At 39.3% G+C, this 21,383-nt stretch overlaps 1 protein-coding gene across 1 annotated transcript in view; it reads left to right on the top strand.

Annotated features, from left to right (window-relative positions):
- Positions 1-12,588: 12,588 nt before the first annotated feature.
- The window catches only part of LOC121614763 (tissue factor-like), a 15,230-nt gene continuing 6,435 nt past the window's right edge, over positions 12,589-21,383 (top strand). Inside the window, exons 1-5 of the mRNA XM_041948817.1 lie at positions 12,589-12,789; positions 14,148-14,262; positions 16,651-16,740; positions 17,845-17,951; positions 19,765-19,943. Of these exons, the coding sequence (XP_041804751.1) occupies positions 12,723-12,789; positions 14,148-14,262; positions 16,651-16,740; positions 17,845-17,951; positions 19,765-19,943 (558 nt within the window). The 5' untranslated portion in view covers positions 12,589-12,722. The remainder of the gene's footprint in view (positions 12,790-14,147; positions 14,263-16,650; positions 16,741-17,844; positions 17,952-19,764; positions 19,944-21,383) is intronic.

Genomic DNA, 21,383 nt, shown 5'->3' with positions numbered 1-21,383 from the left:
TCTTTGTAGCAGGCCAGCTCGCAGACTGTGCTGCCACTAAGTGTGACCACAGATGTCTTTTATCTGAAGGAAGTCTTCTGACACAGACATGACTAAAGTGAGGAGGAGGTTAACTTGACATCACTTACTTCGCTACATCTCGAGTTCTGTGTCATCTCCGATCCAAACAGTCGACTCGTAAGATGCTGTCTATTCATTAAGTTATGGCTCTGAATAACTTTTGATAATAAAGTGTGACTAAAACATCTTTATAATAAAAGTAAATCATCAAAAAAGTCACAAGAGGACGAACTCCTTTCCTGTTTAGTTTAACAGGATCTATAATTGTTGCATTACCGCCATCTACTGGAAACCGCTTAGTCTTCCCTGCGTTTTTTTAATTTTGTGTGACATGCTACGACGTGGAAAACCAGTCTCAAACGGATCCACACAAATCAGTTTAGACTCAAGTTTTCACTGGAAAATGCTAAGTTGATGTACAAATGACAAAAAACTATAGATTACTGTAAAGACAGCAGCTAATATCATTAGCATGGACTTATGACATTACGACTTCAGGGGTCCGTTTCACAAAGCAGGTTCAACAAACTCTGAGTGTAACCCTGAACCCTCTACTCTGAGATAGGAAACTCTGAGTTTTCGATTCCACAACAGCAGATTTGAGTTAGTTTGTTCACTTCAACTTTAAAAAGACAGCATCAATGGAACCCCGATTTGAGGAGTCACCATGGCAACGGGGAAGTGGAAGGCTGCGTACTTCACGCCACTGGAAATTAGACATTTTAATGCGCTCATACTACGAATATGAACACGTTTTTAGACAAAACCAACACCGCTGCAGCTGCGAAGGAGAGGGAGACGGCGTGGGAGAACATTGCTACTTGGGTCAATGCGTGAGTATAAATGTAGTCCTTTGAAATCACAATAATATTACAGGGCAAAACTGCTTGAATGGTTGCCTATTAATTTATTTCATTTAGGTGCAATCCCGCGGGGGAGAAGCGCACTTGGCAGCAGCTTAAAATGAAATATAAAAACATTGTTCAAACAGGTAAGACCTCTGCATGATCTCATGGAGGTAGCTACCTCATTTTGATCATGTTTTACATTGTAAAGTAAATATTAAGTGGCTCCCTTTCATTGTAAAATTGGCTATATTGTGTTCATATAATTTTTTTGTTTTTTGTTAATGAATGAAATAAAATTTAAAAATGAAAAAAGTGTTCTCATCTATATCATGTTATGTTAAATAATTAAGCCTATATTTAAACTAACACAGACTTTTACTCAGCTAACAGAAAGAAGGCAGATGCACGAAGAACGGGTGGTGGCCGGCAAACAATAACTGTCTGGAAAAGCAAGAACATCGTGGTCTGATAACTATCTCCCGACGAATATTTCATTCTCTGCGCAGTATCGCTGCACCTTCATCCACGGGATCATGATCAAAAGACGTTAACATGCCATGTTAACGAAAAAAGTCACCACCTACTGTGCCTAATGGACTTCCACTGACTGATATTTTTAATGTTTTTTTTTTTTTTCAAATAACAGACGGCAGAACTATGCCAAAACTCGTCTGCCGACTGACTGAATGAATGAGGAAGTGAAATACGGTGTGTGGTTGAAAGAGGGCGGAGACACAGAGAAACTGAGGTTTCTTGAGTAAAACCTGGTCCCGACCAGGTTAGGTTCATAGAGTCAGTTACTGCGGTAACTGACTCAGAGTTTAACTTACCCCTGTCTGTGAAACAGGCTTGAGTAACCCCTCTTTCTCTGGTTTGACTTACCTTCCTATGTGAAATGGAAAACTCGTTTCCCTCGTTTCAGGGTTAACATACTCAGAGTTTTCAGTAAACCTGCTTTGTGAAACAGACCTCTGGACATTAACAACACATACTTAAGAACACCAGCCAACCTGTTCATGGACTGCTCTTGTTGCTTCTATCTACAAACATTAGCAGAGCATCAAATCTCACACCACCCATGTCAGAAATAGTTTTTCTTTCCACAAGCAGTCAGGCTGCTGAATAACTGATGTTGCCACATGCACTGATCAACTTTTGTAAATAAGATGTGTGCATGTGAGTGGATATGGTTATGTGGGTTATAAATGTTGCTAATATGGGCCTCTGAGGGTCGTGGCCTTTAAATGTTATGCTATGGATGGTCTGTCTTTATTTATGTAAACAGTATGAGAGAGCCGGGGCACAAACATTTTACAGTAATAAACTTGAACTTGATCTTGGTTTCGTACCAAAAATGGCAGCATGATGAACGGTAAAACATCTGGGGCTTTGGTGAAAACTATCAAGGCCACCGTACGTCACACGGCACTTGGGGGATTTTGTATCACTGTGTAAGGTTGAAATGTCCCATCTCAACTGCTGCCAGCAGCTTTTTAATACTCAAAAGCTGAATAGGCAGGAGAGGGTGAGTGTCAGAGTGAGGGTCAGTGATATTTCCTGGAAGCAGTATTTGGACCTAAAAAACACCAAACTTGACAACGTATCAGTAGAAAAAATATGAAAGTACAAAATCAGACCAAAGTTGTAATAAACCATAACTTTCCTTTGAATCCCCACTGTGGATTTACTCAACACTCGTGAACTAAAGATAGAAGCAAGTCAGCTGGGATGTACTGCAGATGTTCCAGCTGCATGTTACAGCCATTTATGACTACAAGGTTACAACATCCAAATCCCACAGAGCAGTGACTAGGAAGTCAGTGTGTACTTGTAATTGCAAGTGGTTACTTAAAACAGTATGTGGCCATCAAGCTAAAGCGGAGACGTATGCAGTCATTCAGAATGTGACTCAGATGCATGAGTGATTGGATTGGTCAGCTGTTAGATTTCCATTCTATACTTTTGGCTTATGAGACAACATACTGAGCCTTCCCAAACAACACACTTCCAGGAAACTGGCATTCCTTACACCACCATCACTGATGGAGCTTTCCACACCCCAATTTAGGGAGGACACTCTTCTGAAAAATTACACTCTGGGCTATTCATAAAAAGTCTGAGTTTCTCCAGACTTGCTGTCTTTTTTCTGGGAATCTGTCATCTCTAATGTAACAGGCCGGACTGAGGGACTGTTTAAATCCCACAGGAGCGCACTTGGTCGTCTACAGAACACATTCCTGGATGTTTTTTTTGTGTGTGTGTGTACTGGGTTGGGTTTCTGTGGTGTATGCACTTAATAATCTATTCATTCACTTTATACTTGATATATGAAATAAAATGCCTGCGGTCCATTCATCAAATCACTGATGATGAGTCAGTGGGCTGTAAGAGGTGGTCGTTTTCATTGTTTTTAAAAAATGTTGTATATCAGTGCTTCCCAAAGTGGGCAAACTGGCCAAAGTTGAAGCCAGATGTTTCTGCAAAAAAAAACATTAATTATAAAAAAAAGGAGGTCACTCGATTAGCAGAACTTGGGACTGTAGTATCATTGCGCCTTAACAATTCATTATGTGTTTGCTTTTGGTCTGTGACCCACCATTAAGTTTCACTTCTGGCCCTTCAAGTGAAAAGGTTTAGACCCCCCTGTTCTAGAACAATGGGCATTGTACTGAGAATACCACGATACTTTGGTTATTTTGTGTGTGTGTGTTTGTGTTCTTTGTCTCGGTGATCAAAAACAGCTGTCTGTGGTTTCAGATTATTTACCAAACTCAAAGAAATTTCGGTCATAAGTGCAGCTGTGGGTTAGGGCCGTATATAAAAAATATTGACTCCATATTAACAAGAGGAGGAATGAAGTATGGGCCAGATTGTTCCTGAATGATCATGCTTCTGCAGCAGCTGCCAGTGTCACATAGAGCTGCCTCTGTTGATACTGGTCGGTTAGCCAGTATCAGTTGATCAGAAGGTGCTTTGATCGAGACTGATGGCTTTGTCCCGAGTGAGGTGACGGCTATTGGCTCAGAGTGAAACTAGTGGATTAATTGAAACTTAGTTTAGGCTCTTTGGATGAATTGCAATAACTATGCTCATCCCTTCACTTTTCATCCAGCACCATCACCAGGTCAAAAATGTCATTTTTCCACTACTTTGATTTCTGACCAAATTCCTGTAAAACTAATGTCATTTCTGATGAAGTTACTTTTTGGGGTGTTTTGGGGAATATAATTCCACTGTAATTATTCGTGAAGGGATATCATTTTGTGGTCATCATAATAAAGTCATACTCTTGTTGAACAGACAACAATATTTAAGTTAGCACAAAAATGAACTTAGTAAAAGAACTTTAATTCAGGGCAGAAAGCAGTAAAACAAGAAATCAGTACATGTTACATACTGCTAACAAAGACTGTTTCCAGGGCCCACCTCCCCTCGTCTGAGTGCCAGTAAGGGTGGTGATGAACCCATTCTTTTTCTTTTTACTAAGACAGTGTCTTATAACAATAACTGTGCCTCATTACTAAACAACCACAGTAAATAAAGCTCAGAGGTCGTATTCATAAAGCTTCCACTAGATCCTGTTAAAGATAAGTTATGGACACAGCATCTAGTCCGTAAGAGCTCCTAAGAGGAAAAACTGTGACAAACAGGGAGGAGGAGTTTTAAGAGCCTTTAGAGTTTCTTAAGCAGAGGAGAAAATGGCAGAAAGACAGAGAGGAGGAGGATTTTCCAAAGGCTGAATGACCGTGAGTTAATGAAACACTACAGATTAGATGGTGCAGGAATAATGTTTAGCTGTGCTCACATACCAAACCCAGTTCAATAACACCAGAAATCATGGAAAACTGATGAAAGCTGAGCTATGTGACCAAATAGTCATAAAATTACCTGCATGGTAAATAAATGTAAGCAAATAAATATCATACTATCAGCATGTGAACAGGTGGCTGCACAAGTAGGCCTGTGTTTTCAAATGTGTTTAAAGATCTTTAGGTATGGCTTATAATTTATTCAACAGAGATGATCGTTACATGAAATAGTAGAGACTAAATTCAATGATTTGGCCTCTGTCCATTCTATGCCCAACATCCCATTATTGTTATTGTTGTAATTATTATCATCATTGTCACTATTTTCGATCAACCAGTCACGCCATTAAAAAGTTTGCATCATGTGTAGCAACGGGGTCACTCAGAAAACATATTTGGTTCGTGGAAGAGTTCCAGAGTGGCTGTCAGGTTGTGTTTCAGACACACATTTAATTCTCAGTCTCAATTTTAGTTCTGTTTCAGCATTAATGTTGGATTAATCTTCCTTTGGATGCCATTTTGAGGAATCTTCCTTTATTCTGTATGAGGAAAAACATGCAAGCCTTGGGCATGGCAGGGGTCTGACTGTCCTGCTGTCAGGGAGTCATGTGTAACTTCAACCAGGGCAAAAAGTCAGCTTTGTCTCCTGTCCACTCTGAAAGAACTTTGATCTTCTTAGTTTTTGTTTTAGTTTCTGCTTAGAGTTGGCCCAAATGGCCTTTTCCAGCTGTGGGACTCGTAGATTTGGTGTCTAGAGGGGGTTTCTGACCTTGTAGGCATGACTTATTAATCTCTGAGGTCTGCATGCAGTTAGCATACTAACAAATGTTAGCATAGAGGGTTAGCATGCAAACTTAGCTAACATACTAAGCTGGTAACCAGGGTAACCAGCACATTAAGATGCTAATCAACATGTTAACATTGTCATTCTGTGCATGTAGCTCAAACGAGGGGAGACAGAGACTTCCTCCCTACTCCTACTTCTTCTCTTTCCACCATTGAAGCTTTGTGACTACAGCCCCTGATCCTGCCCCCCCCCCCCCCCCCCCCCCCCCCGTGTGTGTGTGTGTGTGTGTGTGTTTGCTTGCCTGAGTGGAGACAGGTATGCTGAAGCCTGAGCACAGCCTCTCCAGCTGCATCCTCTCCTGTAGCTGCCTTGCTTCTGCCAGTCCTCACCCAGCGTCTCCATCAGAACACAGTAACCTGAGCAATGGTTGTACACGTCATGGTTTTAAGAGTCTGACCAAGGTGTTGCCTGGAGCTCTTTTTCAGCTACGTTACAGGTAGATGTGGCTGTGATGAGCAAAATTATGTGATTGTTCAGGTTCAGTTTTATAGTGATGTTCCCAAAAAGAAAGCGTGTTACCTTTAAAATCCCAGTTTATTTGTGGATTATCACCAGGTTCACATTTATGTTGCAACATGAAGATGAAGCAGCCATTCATCCCCAGATTGTCAACAATTATTTTTGCATAACAGTCAAGTTGGAACAGAATTTAAACTTTAAACCTTTCAAGAATAATGAAAATATATATGACATGCTTAGTATGCAGTATTTTAAATGCTACTTTCATTTTATATATGGCACTATGGTAGTGTTTGACTGCAGATGATTATTGTATGGATCATTGTGATGACAAATATTGTGTATTATTATGCACTGAAATTGTTCAACATGTCTAAAAACCTGAATTCAGCTTCAAAAAGGCATCATCTGCCCTTTTCAGGATGTTTTGAGCTGAATAACTGAATCCCTGCAGGTCACAGACAGTGATACGTTTTTCTTTGAGGAAAACTTTCTGGAGTCAGTGCACCATGATGGGGAGAGCCCTGTGTTTAAAGAAAATGGAAATAGTGAATATGACTGACCAAGATTGTCACAGTCTCCAACTCGTCCAGATTTAATGTATGGTAATGCAGCAGGCCAACCTGGCCACCAAAGGACCAAGAGTGCCTTTGACACACCCCTGATGGACTGCGTGGGGCACGCTGCCTGCGATCTGTACCACACTGCAGGGTTCATGAAACTAGAGCCCGTATTCTGATGTTGCAGCTTGGATTTTGTCTTGTTGAACTACTTTCCAGACCAGTGTTCATTAAAACCATAAAATTTCCTCCAAATGCTTGCCTTGAGGAAAGGATTTACAATTGGCAATAAACAGATTCCTCACTGATGTGAAACAGCTGCCAGTCGGCTGTTTTCAGCTCTAAAACTGTCATTGACTTTACTTTGACCATGGTAATACATTCATGTCAGGTTTATTCATTTTGAAATGTAATTGTTGTCCGGGTGAGGATGTCTCACTGAGACGCCAGTGCTTTCTTACTGAAATAGTTTCAGGGGTTTGCAGCTGAAGCCAGGGCGAGGATCGTTTCAGTTCAGGTTTTACAGATTGCTGAACAAAGTCCTCCCACACTGCGCTGGAATGTTTTGTCAATCTCTGGAGAGAAACCTGCCCCTCCTCTCTGCTCCCCTACCTCCATCCACTGACAACAGAAACATGTCCTGACAGCGTGACTGGCTTCTTTTCATGCTGGTCCAGTGTCACATGAGCATGACATGTTTGCCAGGGGTTGAAAGTTAAGGCGGTCGTATCAGATGAAGTGGGCCAATGAGAAAGCCATATCAGAATGTAAATAACAGAGGTCAGGTATACATTCCACTGTACCTGTTAAGTTCATGTTGTTTATCATTGATAAATATTTCTGTTACAGGCTGTAACAGAAAATGTCACGCTATAAATATACTATATAAGCTGGGTACTCTTGTCTGCAGTTTAGCACTGTTATGTGACGACTCCCTGTGGTAAATGTTTCCAACTGTTGATACATATAGCTGCAACAACATGCTAAGTATTGTTCTGACTAAAAATGAAATCAAAGAAAGTGGTCATAACACAGAGCACATTGTGTTTTAATAGAGAATTGCACATGTTTGGCATTAGTTCCTATAACATTGTCAGGCTCATGATGCATACAAAAAAATAAAAGGATTCAAAATTGACACAGCAGTACCAGCAATATTTTCTCCTTTATTCTGCACATTCCCCTCCTTTGTCAAAGCATGGAAACACATACTGATATGGAAAACCAGGAGTTGAACTCTAATGATACCACCCAATATTGATAGAATTGTCTGATTCGCAAAAAAACAAAACAAACTGACATACTGCACAGAAAACACTAACTATCTTCAGTGGAGTTCAGAGTTTTTCAAAATGTTTGGTGAACCAAACAATCACAAGCAAACAAAAATCCAGGAAGTGCAGGCAAAACTCTTAGAGACAGAAGGCTGAAGTATTTACTGGAGCAGACGTGGTCAAAGGCAAACAGGGTCAGCAATGAGAGATCAGTCCAGTAATCAATGCTGGAGAGACTTGCATGAAGGCGAAAAACAATCTGGCACTAAAGCTGTGAAATGCACAAATCCTAAATATCGCAATAAAAAACTGGTAATGGAAACACCTATCTTTAGAAAATCCTCTCAAATATCGCTAAAACATTTTTACGCGCTCATGAGGTGGTTTTTCAGACGTGTCGATATAAAAGTGTATCGCAAAAGTGTAATGGAAACACTTTTTTCGCATTTACACGTCACCGAGGTCAGCAGGCGCATAACACTTTCGGCTGTCTTCCTCAAAATGAAATTTCGCGTTATGTCTGAGAATTTACGAGAATTTCAATGGAAACACTGTTCAATGGAAATACCTGCAAGTAGCATTTGAACTTTGTCGAAATTTCAGAAATATCCTTTTATTTTGCGAACAACTGTAATGGAAACGCAGCTTAAGTGAGCGAGTGTGGCACAGCAGCTTAAATACTGGGCTGATTGGAAATGAGGATCAGGTGAGTGGGCAGGGGGGCGTGGCTGGCAAGGGGAGTGACCGTGGAAAGCACTGGTTGGGCAGGTGAACAGATGAATAGAATAACAGTGACAGTCCTCTGCATTTCTGAGGGAAATATTGTACATTTAACTCCACCACATTCATCTAGCTATAACAGCTCTAGTATAAATCAAGATTTTAAACAGAAAACTTATAAAGAACATAAAAACATGGAAACAAAGCATAATAAAAATATCATATAAAATTCTAATACAGTTTGAACTTAAAGGGACAGTTCACCTCTGCTCCTCCTACCATGTAACTTCATTAGCAATGCAGGACTCAGAAAGAATCTCTTCTGGCTGGCATGGCTACTTTATAGGTTTATCCACTTTATAGGTTTCAAAAGATCTTGTTTAAGGACTGCACTTGAAAATTAGCCAGCTGGCTAACACTGGCACATTTACAGAAATGTTTTTTTGATGTGTGTGGTCCTTATAACTAGAAGAAAGAAAGGAAGAAAGGAAGAAAGATGATAAATGTTTAGAAGCAGGAAAAATAACATTGACATGAACATTAGAAAACACCTGATACATAACAGAACTGGATTCAAACTTCTGGGATGTCGTCTCACTGTGTGTGAAAGATCGGGTTGTCTTAAAGAAGTGAACACTTCATGGCCTCATGGTTAACCTCACAATGATTACCGCCACACATTGTTGAGAGTAGTAAGGATAACAATCAGAGAACGTCTAAGCAGCATGAAATATTTAACAAATCTAAAGTTACCTGAACTGAATCCGACTCAGCACACTTGGCTGACTGGATATAGCCAAGGTTCTTGTAGTCTGTCCACACAATAAGTGGTATCTCTGCTCCCTACCACCAATGCCTCAGTTCCTCCAACAACAGCTTGATTTCAGGATTTCCAGTATCATAGTTGCACTCTGCAGGAGGAAAGAAGGCACAGGCTGAAATCAATTAATCAGCTCATCTCACTCTTCAGCTGATAACTAAGTGATCCCTTGATGTTGATTGGTTGGCCTGGTGTGCTCCTCCTTGGTTGGAACGAAAACCTGCAGCCACACGGCCCTATGGAATCAGTTTGACATTTTGTAATGAGACCACTGACAAATGATGTGGTCCTGCATCTGGTGTCATGTTAGAAAACATTCAAATGTGTCGTTTTTGAGGGCAGTGACAACCTTATTTTCTTATTTAGATTAGAGGGCATGATGTTTTCAGAGCAGGATTCTCAAATCTCGCTTCACTGGTACGACATTGCATCATTTCTGCCTGGAATATGATCACTTGCAACATTTTTCCAGCCCAGGAAGTGTGATGTCATAAGGAGGGGCCCAACAGTGTGTGCAAAGCAGGGGGGCAGTGAGTAGGACAGTGACAGCAGAGACCCGGGTTCACAGCCTGAGTCTCATCTGTTGCTAGGGTAAGGCTTTTAAAACACTCAGGTTACAGAAAGATGACTTTGACAAAATACAGGAAAAATTCTACACAGTCAGTTTTGACTTTTTTCTCATCTTTTCTTTACTTTGAACAAGTTCTGTAAGTTGCCTGAACTATTAAAATGTTAATGATGCATCACTTGTAAGGAGCAGATACTGTACTAATTAAGTTTTAACAGTAAATGTTTTTTGTGTTGGTGTCAATAAAAATTATGTAGGTAAAAAAAAAAATAATTACAAAATCAGCAGCACTGTGTTTCCTAGGAAAATGTTAATGCATGTAAGTATAAGGAGTGTAATCTTTGGGACACAGGGTGGAGTAATGTGTGTGTGTGTCTGTGTGTGAGTGTGTGTGTGTGTGTTTCTGTGTATATGTGTGGAGGCAAGGTCCAACTAGAACAGTCAGATGGTTTCTAATTGCTACCAGGAGGTTTCCCTCAAATGACACACACTGCTGCAATGTTCCCACACGGTTGCTCAATGTCTGTCGAAGCAGGTCACAAATTGTTACTGGAGATCCCTGAATCAACCAAATTCTGTTTTCTTAAATACCTAAATGAAATCGCTGACGTCACTGATTCCCACAAGAATCTAAAATACCCGCCGCTTTAGCTGTGATCTTTTCAGAAATGTACTTAGTATGTTTTCTCTTTCCTTCAGTCCCACGTTCCTTGGCTTCTTTCTCTTCTCTCCTCACCCCACGGGGCTAATAGAGAGTGGAGGGCTATTTCATATATCTGACAGATGTGGTCAACTTACAGCATCAAAGTGTGTAGGACTTTATATACTAAATGCAAAAAACTTATATCATAATGGCTTTCTGTTGTTCAGTTAATGGTAAAGGGACAAATAAAATGAGTTAAAAAGACATTGAAAAGATATTTTATGAGGTCATATGAGACATTTAGAGCAGCAGAGCACCTAACAAAAAGTTATTATGGGGAACATGTTGCCAAACAGCTACTGTACATTAGCTGATTTTTTTGGCCACTTGGTGGCAGCAGAAGAACCTGAAATAACATATTATCACCTTGTCGTAACAATGAACATGTTAACTATAGCCATCATAATAATAATCAGCCAAGTCTGATATTCACTTTCCTTTTTAGCTCTGTTTTTGGTCTAATTCCTGAGAAAGATACCTGGCTTTATAGCGGCAAAATGCTCCACGATGTTCCTAAGTTAGTCTCTTATCTGTCTCTGTCTGCTGTTTGATGCTGGGAAGGTAGTGCACAGTGTGTAGTGTACAGCTGCTCATTGCTGCTGGCGACCGAGCAGAGTTTGTGGGATAAGGATTCAGTTCAGGTAACTTTAGATTTGTTAAATATTTCATGCTGCTTAGACGTTCTCTGATTGTTATCCTTACTACTCTCAACAATGTGTGGCGGTAATCATTGTGAGGTTAACCATGAGGCCATGAAGTGTTCACTTCTTTAAGACAACCCGATCTTTCAAACACATTTCACAGTGAGACGACATCCCAGAAGTTTGAATCCAGTTCTGTTATGTATCAGGTGTTTTCTAATGTTCATGTCAATGTTATTTTTCCTGCTTCTAAACATTTATCAGTCAAAGAACAGCAAATCTTCAAAAGTGGCTCGTGGAGTTATTTTGAAAAAGTCCAACAGTGTAGCTCCTTGATTTGCTTTTTATAGTTTCTTTGTAGGATATGGTCATTGTGGGTTTGGTTCGACCTTTTCCTTTGACAAATTACTTCAGAAAAAAGTCTTCACAGAACATACTGACACACTGAATCTATGTAGCCTCACCTGTGATTGCCTCTGATACTGTGTGTGCTTTCATTTGTGTGGCCATGTTTGTGTTTCTTTCCTGCTCCTGCGCTCAGCTCTCTCTTGCAACACAGATCTCAAGGCGATTTCCTGATTAAATAAGCTTATATAATAAGTAATAAGTAAAATATGTAGTAAGCAGTCAATGAGCCTTTATGCACCACACCAGGAGCTGACATACTTTGGAATGCAGCTGTAAATAATGTCATTCGTTACACCTGTGATTAACAGGTCAAAATGTTCTGCTGCTCACAATTTAAGATCATTTTTAAACAGATGATAAAAACAGCAATATATATTATCATGTGTATCACTTAGCAGTGGATATTAGCATTGACATCCTATATCAGGTATTTATGGGGTTTGCATGTAGTGAGTTTCCTGGTGAGGTAAAAGCAAGTTTAGAACACGACCACTCAGTGAAGGCAACAGGGCATCAAGCTGAAACTCACAATATGCTCAGCACAGTGCTGAGAATCTCCACAAACAAGCAATACAAAGACAGAATTGACTGTTTGGTTCTGGTCAGGGTGGGGGTGTAACTATTGCTAACTAATGACTCATCGACTGAGTTTACTCTCTGGACAGTCACAGAGGGACAGTTTCCGAGTTCTAAAGAGGTGTCATGTCTCAGCCCAAGGACAGTCACGCAATCTGTGATTTGGTAAAAGGTGGAGTTCAAACTGAGCAAGCCATTGCAGAATCCTCCATCAGCAGGCAGGAATGTGGGAGGGATCAGCAGACGTAACGAGGCACAACCCTGAAGAGTGCCCCAATTCCCCCATCTCCAGCTCCCACACTCTCTGCCCTGTCGACCAGAAACAACAGTCGGTCTGAGCAGCTCGAACCCAGAGGAGTACCTTATCCACAGCTACTCAGATTCACTTCAGATAGCTTCAACAGGACTTCAGGAAAGGCTCGTGCTAACATGGCACCTCTGAAAACTGTGCTTTATCTGGGATTGTGTCTGTCTGTGTGGATCATCACTACTGCAGGTAAGACCACATGATAGATAGATAGATGGATAGATAGATAGATAGATAGATAGATAGATAGATAGATAGATAGATAGATAGATAGATAGATAGAAGAAAATACAGATATTCAATAAATCTTTTTTTATCTCTTTCAATGATCCTGTTGAATAAGGACTTGTTGTTATCAGTATTATTAGCATGTAGTGTCAAGTTGAAAGTTCATGTAACATGCTGCCATGTGGTTCCTATCACATTCTTTCACTATTACTGCAACTCGAGTTCTGTTTGCACAAGTAACGGAACAATAGAACATGATACATGAATGGAAGAACGGGCACTGCATACCACTGCTAGAAGAGAGAGATGATTGCTACTATATGTAAAATTCAAGCAGAGGCTGAGCCAGACAGCTTTCTGGGATGGCCAAGTGTAATGTAAACTGGGGTAAGACACCCCCCTTGAGAACAATGTCTATTTTCTTTTAAAATATAGAGCCTGTATGGAATATCAATATAATATGTACACAAGAAGTATGCTTCAGTAAACACATTTAAATGGCAAAGAAATGTAACCGAGTGCAATCTTGTCATTATAAAACCAAATCTAATGTTTGCGACCTGAGGAAGATGCCGTCTCTTTCCTCACAAGTCATTTTGATCTGTTAAAACTTGGGTGGGTGTCTTACCCCAGTTTACCCTAGACATTTACACAGGTTACAGGAAGATGCTTATTTATGGTAAAAGGTACAGAATCAGATGGGTACACACTTCAGATAAGAATATATGTTAGAAATGTATGTTTATTGGAAACACAAACAATGTTAAAGTAATGGCAGTATTACTGTAATAAGTCCTGCCAGTCATGTTTAAAAAGCAAAGATTTTCATGAGGTTGACGGGACAAGAACTCTGAGCAATGCAGGACTAATCAGTCAGTATTTCATGATGGTATCCACCCAAGCGAGTGTGGGAATGTTACTCAAGTACATAACGAAATGTTCCACAACATTCTTAATATGCGGTAAGAAATGAAGGCACTGAGAACCTAATGCAATGTCATAAGAATGTTGTGTGCTTGCTTCACATACAGTATCTCACTGTAGAAACACCATTTCTAACATTGTTTCTACTAACAGACTCACTTTTCACATTCAGCTTTGCTCACTGACTTTAAAGTCTGACTTTAATTATGGTCTGTTTATGACGAAGAAGAGGAATGCGAGGCGACTGTCAAAGTTTTCTGCAAGCTGTTTATCAAAGTTGATACTCATTTATTGTGATACCACAGTCCCCTGACTCACTGACAGGACAGAAACAGGACAGGAGAATAATCAGAGGTCATGGATGAGTGGACAGTAATGCTGCCTTTCATTTACAGATGTGAACGTTCTGTCCAAAGTAGAGGGCGTACACTGGGTGTCTCTGGACTTTAAAACCATCCTCAACTGGACTGCCACAGCAGCAAACGACACATACACCGTGCTGTACTCTGAGTGAGTTCACACACACACACACACACAGATTTACCCTAACCATAACCGCTACTTGCCTGCTCCTAACCGTTACCCTAACCTAACTTTTAGCATTGACCCTAGAACTTAACGATGGGGTCCAGCATTTTGGTCTCTAGTTGACGGACTCAATCTCATTCCCAGAGTGTCAAAGCGATGCTTTGTCACAGCCTGCGGTGTTTCATATAGACACACAATGTACCCTTGAGCAATATCAGATCACCAGAGCAACGACTCCAGCTGCCCACCACATTCTCATTATAATGTGTTTTCAGAGAATGAGTGTGATCATTAGTCTGTTAGTTATTACCAAAGATTTTTCAGGTCGTGGTGGAAATAGTTCACAGTAATGCAACATTTTTTTGTTTTGGGTGCTGGACTCTGCTCGCATGTTGTTTGAATCATTGTTTTTGTACTATGTAGTTATCTGAGCTGTTATTTGTCTTATGTTACATACATGTGTTTGATGATGTTCTTTCAATAAGAAAATGAAGACTTTAGGGCGTCAAATCCGCTTTTAAGTCTGAGCGCTTCCTGGAGCGTCCCTGTGACGATGTTCTTCCAACAGACAAGACGTCTGGCTGGTAGAGAGTTTTCATTGTTCCTCCTTTGATTCTGAGAACTATAAAGTTTTTATAATCCATTTTGGATAGCAGAAGGTTTTATTACTCAGCCACCGTTGCTATGGAGATAAAGCCAGTCTGTTTTTTCTTTCCTCTTACAATATGATTCTTTTCAAGCTCATTCATTTTGTGTAAAAATTAAAATGAGCATGATTGTTTTTATGTAGCCATGTTACAAGATTTGATGTCAGGTGGGTTAAGGAGTTTTTTAAATAATTTTTATGGAAAAATATTTTCCATACAATCTATCATCAAAACATAAGTCTTCAGAGAATGTAGCACAATTTAGCAAAGAGCTAGAAACAAAAGAAAAAATGACAAAAAAAGGTAACTTGAAAAAGAAAAGTGGATAAAATGGATAAAATACACATATATATGAACCCATGCAAGAGGGTTAATTCATCAGGTAGAGTGGGGAAGGGTTTGCATAAATTTGTAGTTTTGGTTAATTTTTTCTTTTTTAAAATTTGACGGTGTTTGAAGATATATGCTAAGATCATTTTTTAAAAATGTAATATGAGATGGTAACTTCTTCAAAATTTCATTTCATGAATGTAAAAGTTTAAAGTTAAAAATAATGATCAAATTAATGACACATTCATTGCTGGAGATCAGGGTTTTTGAATAGAAATTCCAGCTCATGTTACTGGCCGGTCATTTCCTTCCCCAAATATATTTAAGATACAAATGAAAATCAGCCCAAAACATTGTCACATACTGAATTTATCAGTTAACATCCAAGTATTACTTCAAATAACAGCGCTCTCATTTGTTAAGGAACAGTTATTTGTAGGGAAAGTCAATAGAGTATTCCATATTTCCATATTCTCCCAAGAAGAGCTCCGTCTATCCATTTATATTTAATAGACATTGTTCTTGTTTCTGCTGACGCATGAGGGCACAGTAATAAAAACTGGCTTGTTTTACCAAAAAAGTTAAAAAGAATCCTGTGTGCGCAAGAGGTTTTATGTCTGGTGACATCAAGGGAGGACAAGACACAAGAGGCTGTTGATAGGCCTTCTGCCTTGCAGTCAGTGTGCAGTTTAAGCCACAAAACACGGTGACTGCTTTCACATGCAGAGAAACAAGTTGTGTGGTAAATGTTTTTACATCTTTAAAAGTATTACAGCTGCCCGTGTTATTCTGTCTACTGGACTCATTCCCAAACACTACGGACAACTTTTCTGTCCTGTATGGTCAAAAGTTGAGTTGAATGTAATTGTTGTAATAGTAATAATTTGGGGTTCTGATTGGTCATGCCCAACAAAGCTGATTAGAATTTGAATTTGGAAAAAAAAAAAGTTTGTCCTCCGCCACATATTCTTGAAAATTAAAATCTTATGAGCAACTTAATATTTTACAATCAAAGACTGAAGCGAGACTGGGCTGGTGCTTGCATATGGGTATTGTCCCAGTACAGTGGGCTCAGGGAACAAAGCAGGAAACACAACGGGCAAAAACAGGTTTATGTCATCTAATGTCAAGACTGTTCTGAGAATGAAACCGTTTTCTCAGAAAGGTTTCTTTCTTTTCTCTGTGTGTTTGCATGGTGCAGTGTGCTCCCATACTGATCTGATATCACACTTTGTCCTTTTGTCTCCAGCAAGAACTGGACATTCAATCTGTGTTCATATTCATTTTGAATAAAGTGCTGGATCATGTCAGGGACAGAATGTCAGCTGTCTGTGCATTTGTTTGCTAATGGCATTATTCTCCTGTTTTGTGTGTTTTGTCACATGTCCATCAGAGATGGTAGAGAGTGGAATGAGAGTCCTGACTGCATCCGAGTGTCAGAGTCAGAGTGTGATCTGAGCAGCTACCTGGAATTCTTCAACAGGTAGGAAGAAAACTTGTCTCACTTCAAACCCTGTGCCATAGTTCTATGATATTTCAGCTGGGCTTAGATATCTATTAGGATAATTTACTTTACATTGATTCTGACATACTTTATTTTCATTTGTACTCTAATTATTTCATCATACATTTCAATGCAATATTCTGACTTTTTAAAATAAAGTAAAAATAGAATAATGAATAAATGAGATGAAAACAATGTAGTTTAATCAGTCAACTGCTTTTCAATTTCCTCTTTGTACCTTTTATAAAAAAAAAAAACTATTGTGGTCCAGACACAAAAATGCCGAATCAACCAACTTCACAGAGCTGTGGAAAGCTGTGTGTCGTGTCGTAATGATTTATTTGAAGCCATATCAAGCCCATGATTTTAAACATAAAATCGTGAACCACTCAGTGAAAGGCTTTAAAAAAGTATTATAATTTTCTCTGTAGTCCTTTAGAACTAAAACTAAGCCTCTTGAAAATTAAATGGCCAAACACAACCTCCATGAGGTTGACCTCTAGAATGACACATTGAAGTGTTTTCTGATCTGAATCTTTGTCTGTCTCTTCAGAATGGTCATAAATCATTGTTGAAAATGAATGTGCTTCATGATGTGACAACGCTATGGTGAGGATTAGGTTAGGTTCAGTGAAAGATCTTGGCTTAGGATAAATTGACTACTTTGTTAAGGTTGGAGGAACTTGATAAAATCAATCATAATAATAGAATTTTAAGTTGAGGTTTCAGTCTGACAGCAGCTGGTGTAACTGTTTACAGTGCAACCAAATTCACATATTCAATGAATAAATAAAAAGAAGTCAGCCAATAATAGTTTTCCACACAACAGCAGGGCGGAGTAAAAAGAGTTGGTGGTGTGCAGCCCTGTCACCTGCAGCCCTTCATTCAACAGTTCACTATGGCTGCCTCCCACTCTTCCTTTAGTCGTTGCCAAATTTAAAGCTAATCCACTCACATCCCAAAATTTTGTTTATTGCTTGACAATTATGGCCTCATTCCAACAATGCTGTGCAAAATCCAAACAAGATGCATAAATACATATCACATATCTCCAACCCATATTTATGTATCACTGTTTGACAGGACCTTCACTGCTGACATCGTAACAGAGCCTGTGACCATGGACTATGAATATGGCCTGGAGGACCTCCCTCATACTTATTCCCTACCCTTCAACCCCTATACAGGGAGTAGGTATTACACACACACACACACACACACACACACACAGAGAGAGAGAGAGAGAGAGAGAGAGAGAGAATGACAGAAGTGCATTAATCAAAGATGAAACCATATTTTTGACAGTTTTGAAGTTTTTGGGGATGCATGACTTGGAATAGAATATTTTTGCATTGTTTTACTTCGACTTTTATGGCCAAAAATGGCTCTGAGACAAAAAAAAATAAATAAAAAATAAAAAAATCGTCCTGTGATGTATAACTCTTACTTTGATATGTACAATACAGCTCTGATAACTTTTTCTCAGCTGAGGATTTTGCACATTTTGGTTATTTTTAAGAATAATAAAAAGCTTAATTGATAAAGTACTTAAAGGGGAACTTTTTCATATGAAAATCTGTTTCCAGGTACTGGGCAGTACCACTGAATGTGAAGAAAGTTGTGCAAAAGCTTTAGTGTTTGAAGTATGATGAATGTCATCAAGTAATTTCACTTGAGGCAGTGTCGGTTGGGTCTGAAGACCACAAGTTTGAAAATGTGAAGTGTTAGAAGTTAGAAAGTCAGACAGAAGTGAATTTCCTAGGCCTCTATAGCCCACTCATCTGTGCTGCAGGCTAAAGGCCCGTCCAGGCAACACTCGCTGCTGCTAGCACATCCTAATCACCAACTGAACTGCTGGCAGTCGAGTTGCATTATGTGTGATGGTGGCGGAATTTACCAAGGAGTAAACATTCATTGTGTAAAAACGTCTCTGGAATTTTCATCCCTTCTGTGGACTGTCCATCATGAGTCTAATCATGTTGTAGGAGTGGAATGCTAAATCTGTGCAGAAAACAAACAAAAAAAGTTTCTAATGGTAATGCGTTTTAAAAAGAGATTTGATAACTGATTTTTTCCTCAGGCAGGTTGTTTCAGAGCCTTGGGGTATAGGTATGGGATGCACCAGGGGACCAACTTATGGTGCTTAGCCCCGTCTGAGCAAATTCCCCAATATACTACTGTGTAATATATTCATATTACATTTGTATATATTCGTACATTTGTAATTAATCCCAGGTCATAGCAGTGACAGAACCAAAACAGAATGGTCACAGCATAGTGCTGATGGACCTGCTCCCCACTGTAGTTGCTTGTCATCATGCATATGTTTATAATTACATAATGCCTGCAACACATAAGTACACCAGGTTGCTCACTCACTGGCCACAGTAATGACAGCTCATTTATTAGCTCTCCTATCAAAGACAGAGTGGCTGGAATATTTGTTTAAAATTTGTACATTTTTATGTTTGCCATAAAATCTGGCATTTACAAATTTCAATTCTTCAACTGTGCACCTTGGTGGCTACTTTGGTTGTTCTTGGTTTTGCTTATTGAATTATTGAATTGAGTGGTTCATTAGGTATACCATCTTAAAACAATGAGAACATTTACATGTACATTAGCATCCTGGTTTTGAGTTTTATTCTGGCTTCAACCATAATCAGGATATGATTTTATCTGAAACATGACTCAGTTTTCATTTCCCTGTTTATATGATTTTAAGAACACCCAGGTTTCTGTTCGTATGTGAGTGTGTGTGTCTTGATCCATATATTCTGTGCCAACCAGGAATGTTCAGAATCATGGATAAGGTGTTCACTTAGAGCACCATCCTGGTTTCTATTGATTACTCCAGATTTTTGATGCCAGATTATGGTGTTTACATTCACAACACAAAACCTGATGTGTTCATTTGTTAAAGGAGTTAAATGTGTTTTAAGCACCTTGTCTGGAACAGAGTGAAGAGGACACTTTATCACAGTGAATTTGTCCTCTCCTCAGGTAACATCAGTGCTGTGAAATTCACTGTGGAGGCTCTAGATGATGGCAGAATAATTGTCAACATCACAGATCCTCTGACCAGTATCCATCGGCGTGGGAAGCAGCTCAGCATCAGAGACGTTCTCAAAAATGACCTCAAGTATAAGATCAGCTACTACAAGTCTGGAAGTACAGGCAAGGTACCGTATTCAGGCTGGCAACTCTGACTGCCTCATATAGACACAGTTTCAAAAAGTAGTGAAGACTAGCAGCTCAATTCAGTTCCATTCAAATTTGATTTGGATCACACTATCTTGTACAAAAGCAGTTCAAAATACTTTACATTAAAAAGCTAAGAGATCAAAAAGTGCCGATAAACAAAAACATCCATGCATACTTTCACATAAATACTCACAAACATATACACTTAACAACATACATACACTGTGTTCATTCAAGAAAAGGCTCAACTGAAAAGGAAGGTCTTTAGTTTGCCTTTAAAAGAACAGCGTATTTGAATAAGTCCAAGATCAGCTGGCAGACTGTTCCATTCGTTAGGTACACAAATGCTGAATGCCAGCTCACCAGAAATGCCCCAGATACATGGAGGCAGTTTCCACCTTGTGACTGAAGAGTTCTGCTGTGATTGTAAAATGACAGCATTTTTAAAATGTACTGTGGAACCAGAGCAGCAGGTGGTTTGTTAACTAAATGGGCGATTTTGAATTATATCCTGAAAAAAGCAGGTAACCAATGAAGACTGGAGTTATGTGGTCTGATTTGTTTGTCCTGCTTAGTGCATGCGTGGCTGAGTTCTGGATAAGTTGTAATGTACGGCTTGATTTGTTTAGTGAACCATAAACAGAGAATTGTTAGTTCAACCTGCATGAGATCTCAAAATTAGACTGAGAGACAAAGCCTCTGAAGCATTTCTGAGTTGGAAATAGGCAACCCTGGTGGTGCCATTGATATGATCATTAAAACTGAGTTCATCCATGGCCACTCCAAAGTTTTTAATGATCTGGCCTCCAGGTACTCAGGTACTCATAGACCAGCTGTCTTGGTGCCACTGCAGCCAAAACCAAGATCTCAATTTTCTTCATGATCAGCTGAAGAGGAAAGTTTGCTGCCATCATGTAGTTAATTTCTTCCAAACATCTGGCCTGGCGAGGGAGTCTATGGGTTGAAAATCATCAGTGGATTCTGAAATAAGAAGCTGCGTGACATCTTTGGTAGCTTATGTTATGTTTGCTGAAGCACATATAGGTTGAAAAGAAGAGGACCTAGGATGGAGCCCAGTGGGACCCCAAACACAAATTCATATCCGTTAAAGTGGGAGTCTCCAAGTTGTATAATTAAATAGCAACTAGAGTAAAAGATTAGAATGATCAGAGAGTGGTTTTTTCACCTAGATTTGATAGCTTTAGAAAAAGCTTTAGAAAAAACAGTACATGGACATACTATGAGCTATAGGTCCTCTCCAACAACATTTACAGTTACCTTTCAAAACAGTTTATACAGTATACAATCTTTTGTCTCAACAGATAAAAAAAAATCAAAAATAATGTATAGAATGTATACTTAATGTCCATAAATACATATAAATATGTATTGAAGCAAAGTTTTCTTCTTCACTCTTT

The sequence above is a fragment of the Chelmon rostratus genome, chromosome 12 (assembly GCF_017976325.1).
Source record: "Chelmon rostratus isolate fCheRos1 chromosome 12, fCheRos1.pri, whole genome shotgun sequence".
NCBI classification, from domain to species: domain Eukaryota; kingdom Metazoa; phylum Chordata; class Actinopteri; order Chaetodontiformes; family Chaetodontidae; genus Chelmon; species Chelmon rostratus.
The sequence above is the reverse complement of the archived record's forward strand: the minus strand, read 5'-3'. Positions and strand labels throughout refer to the sequence as shown.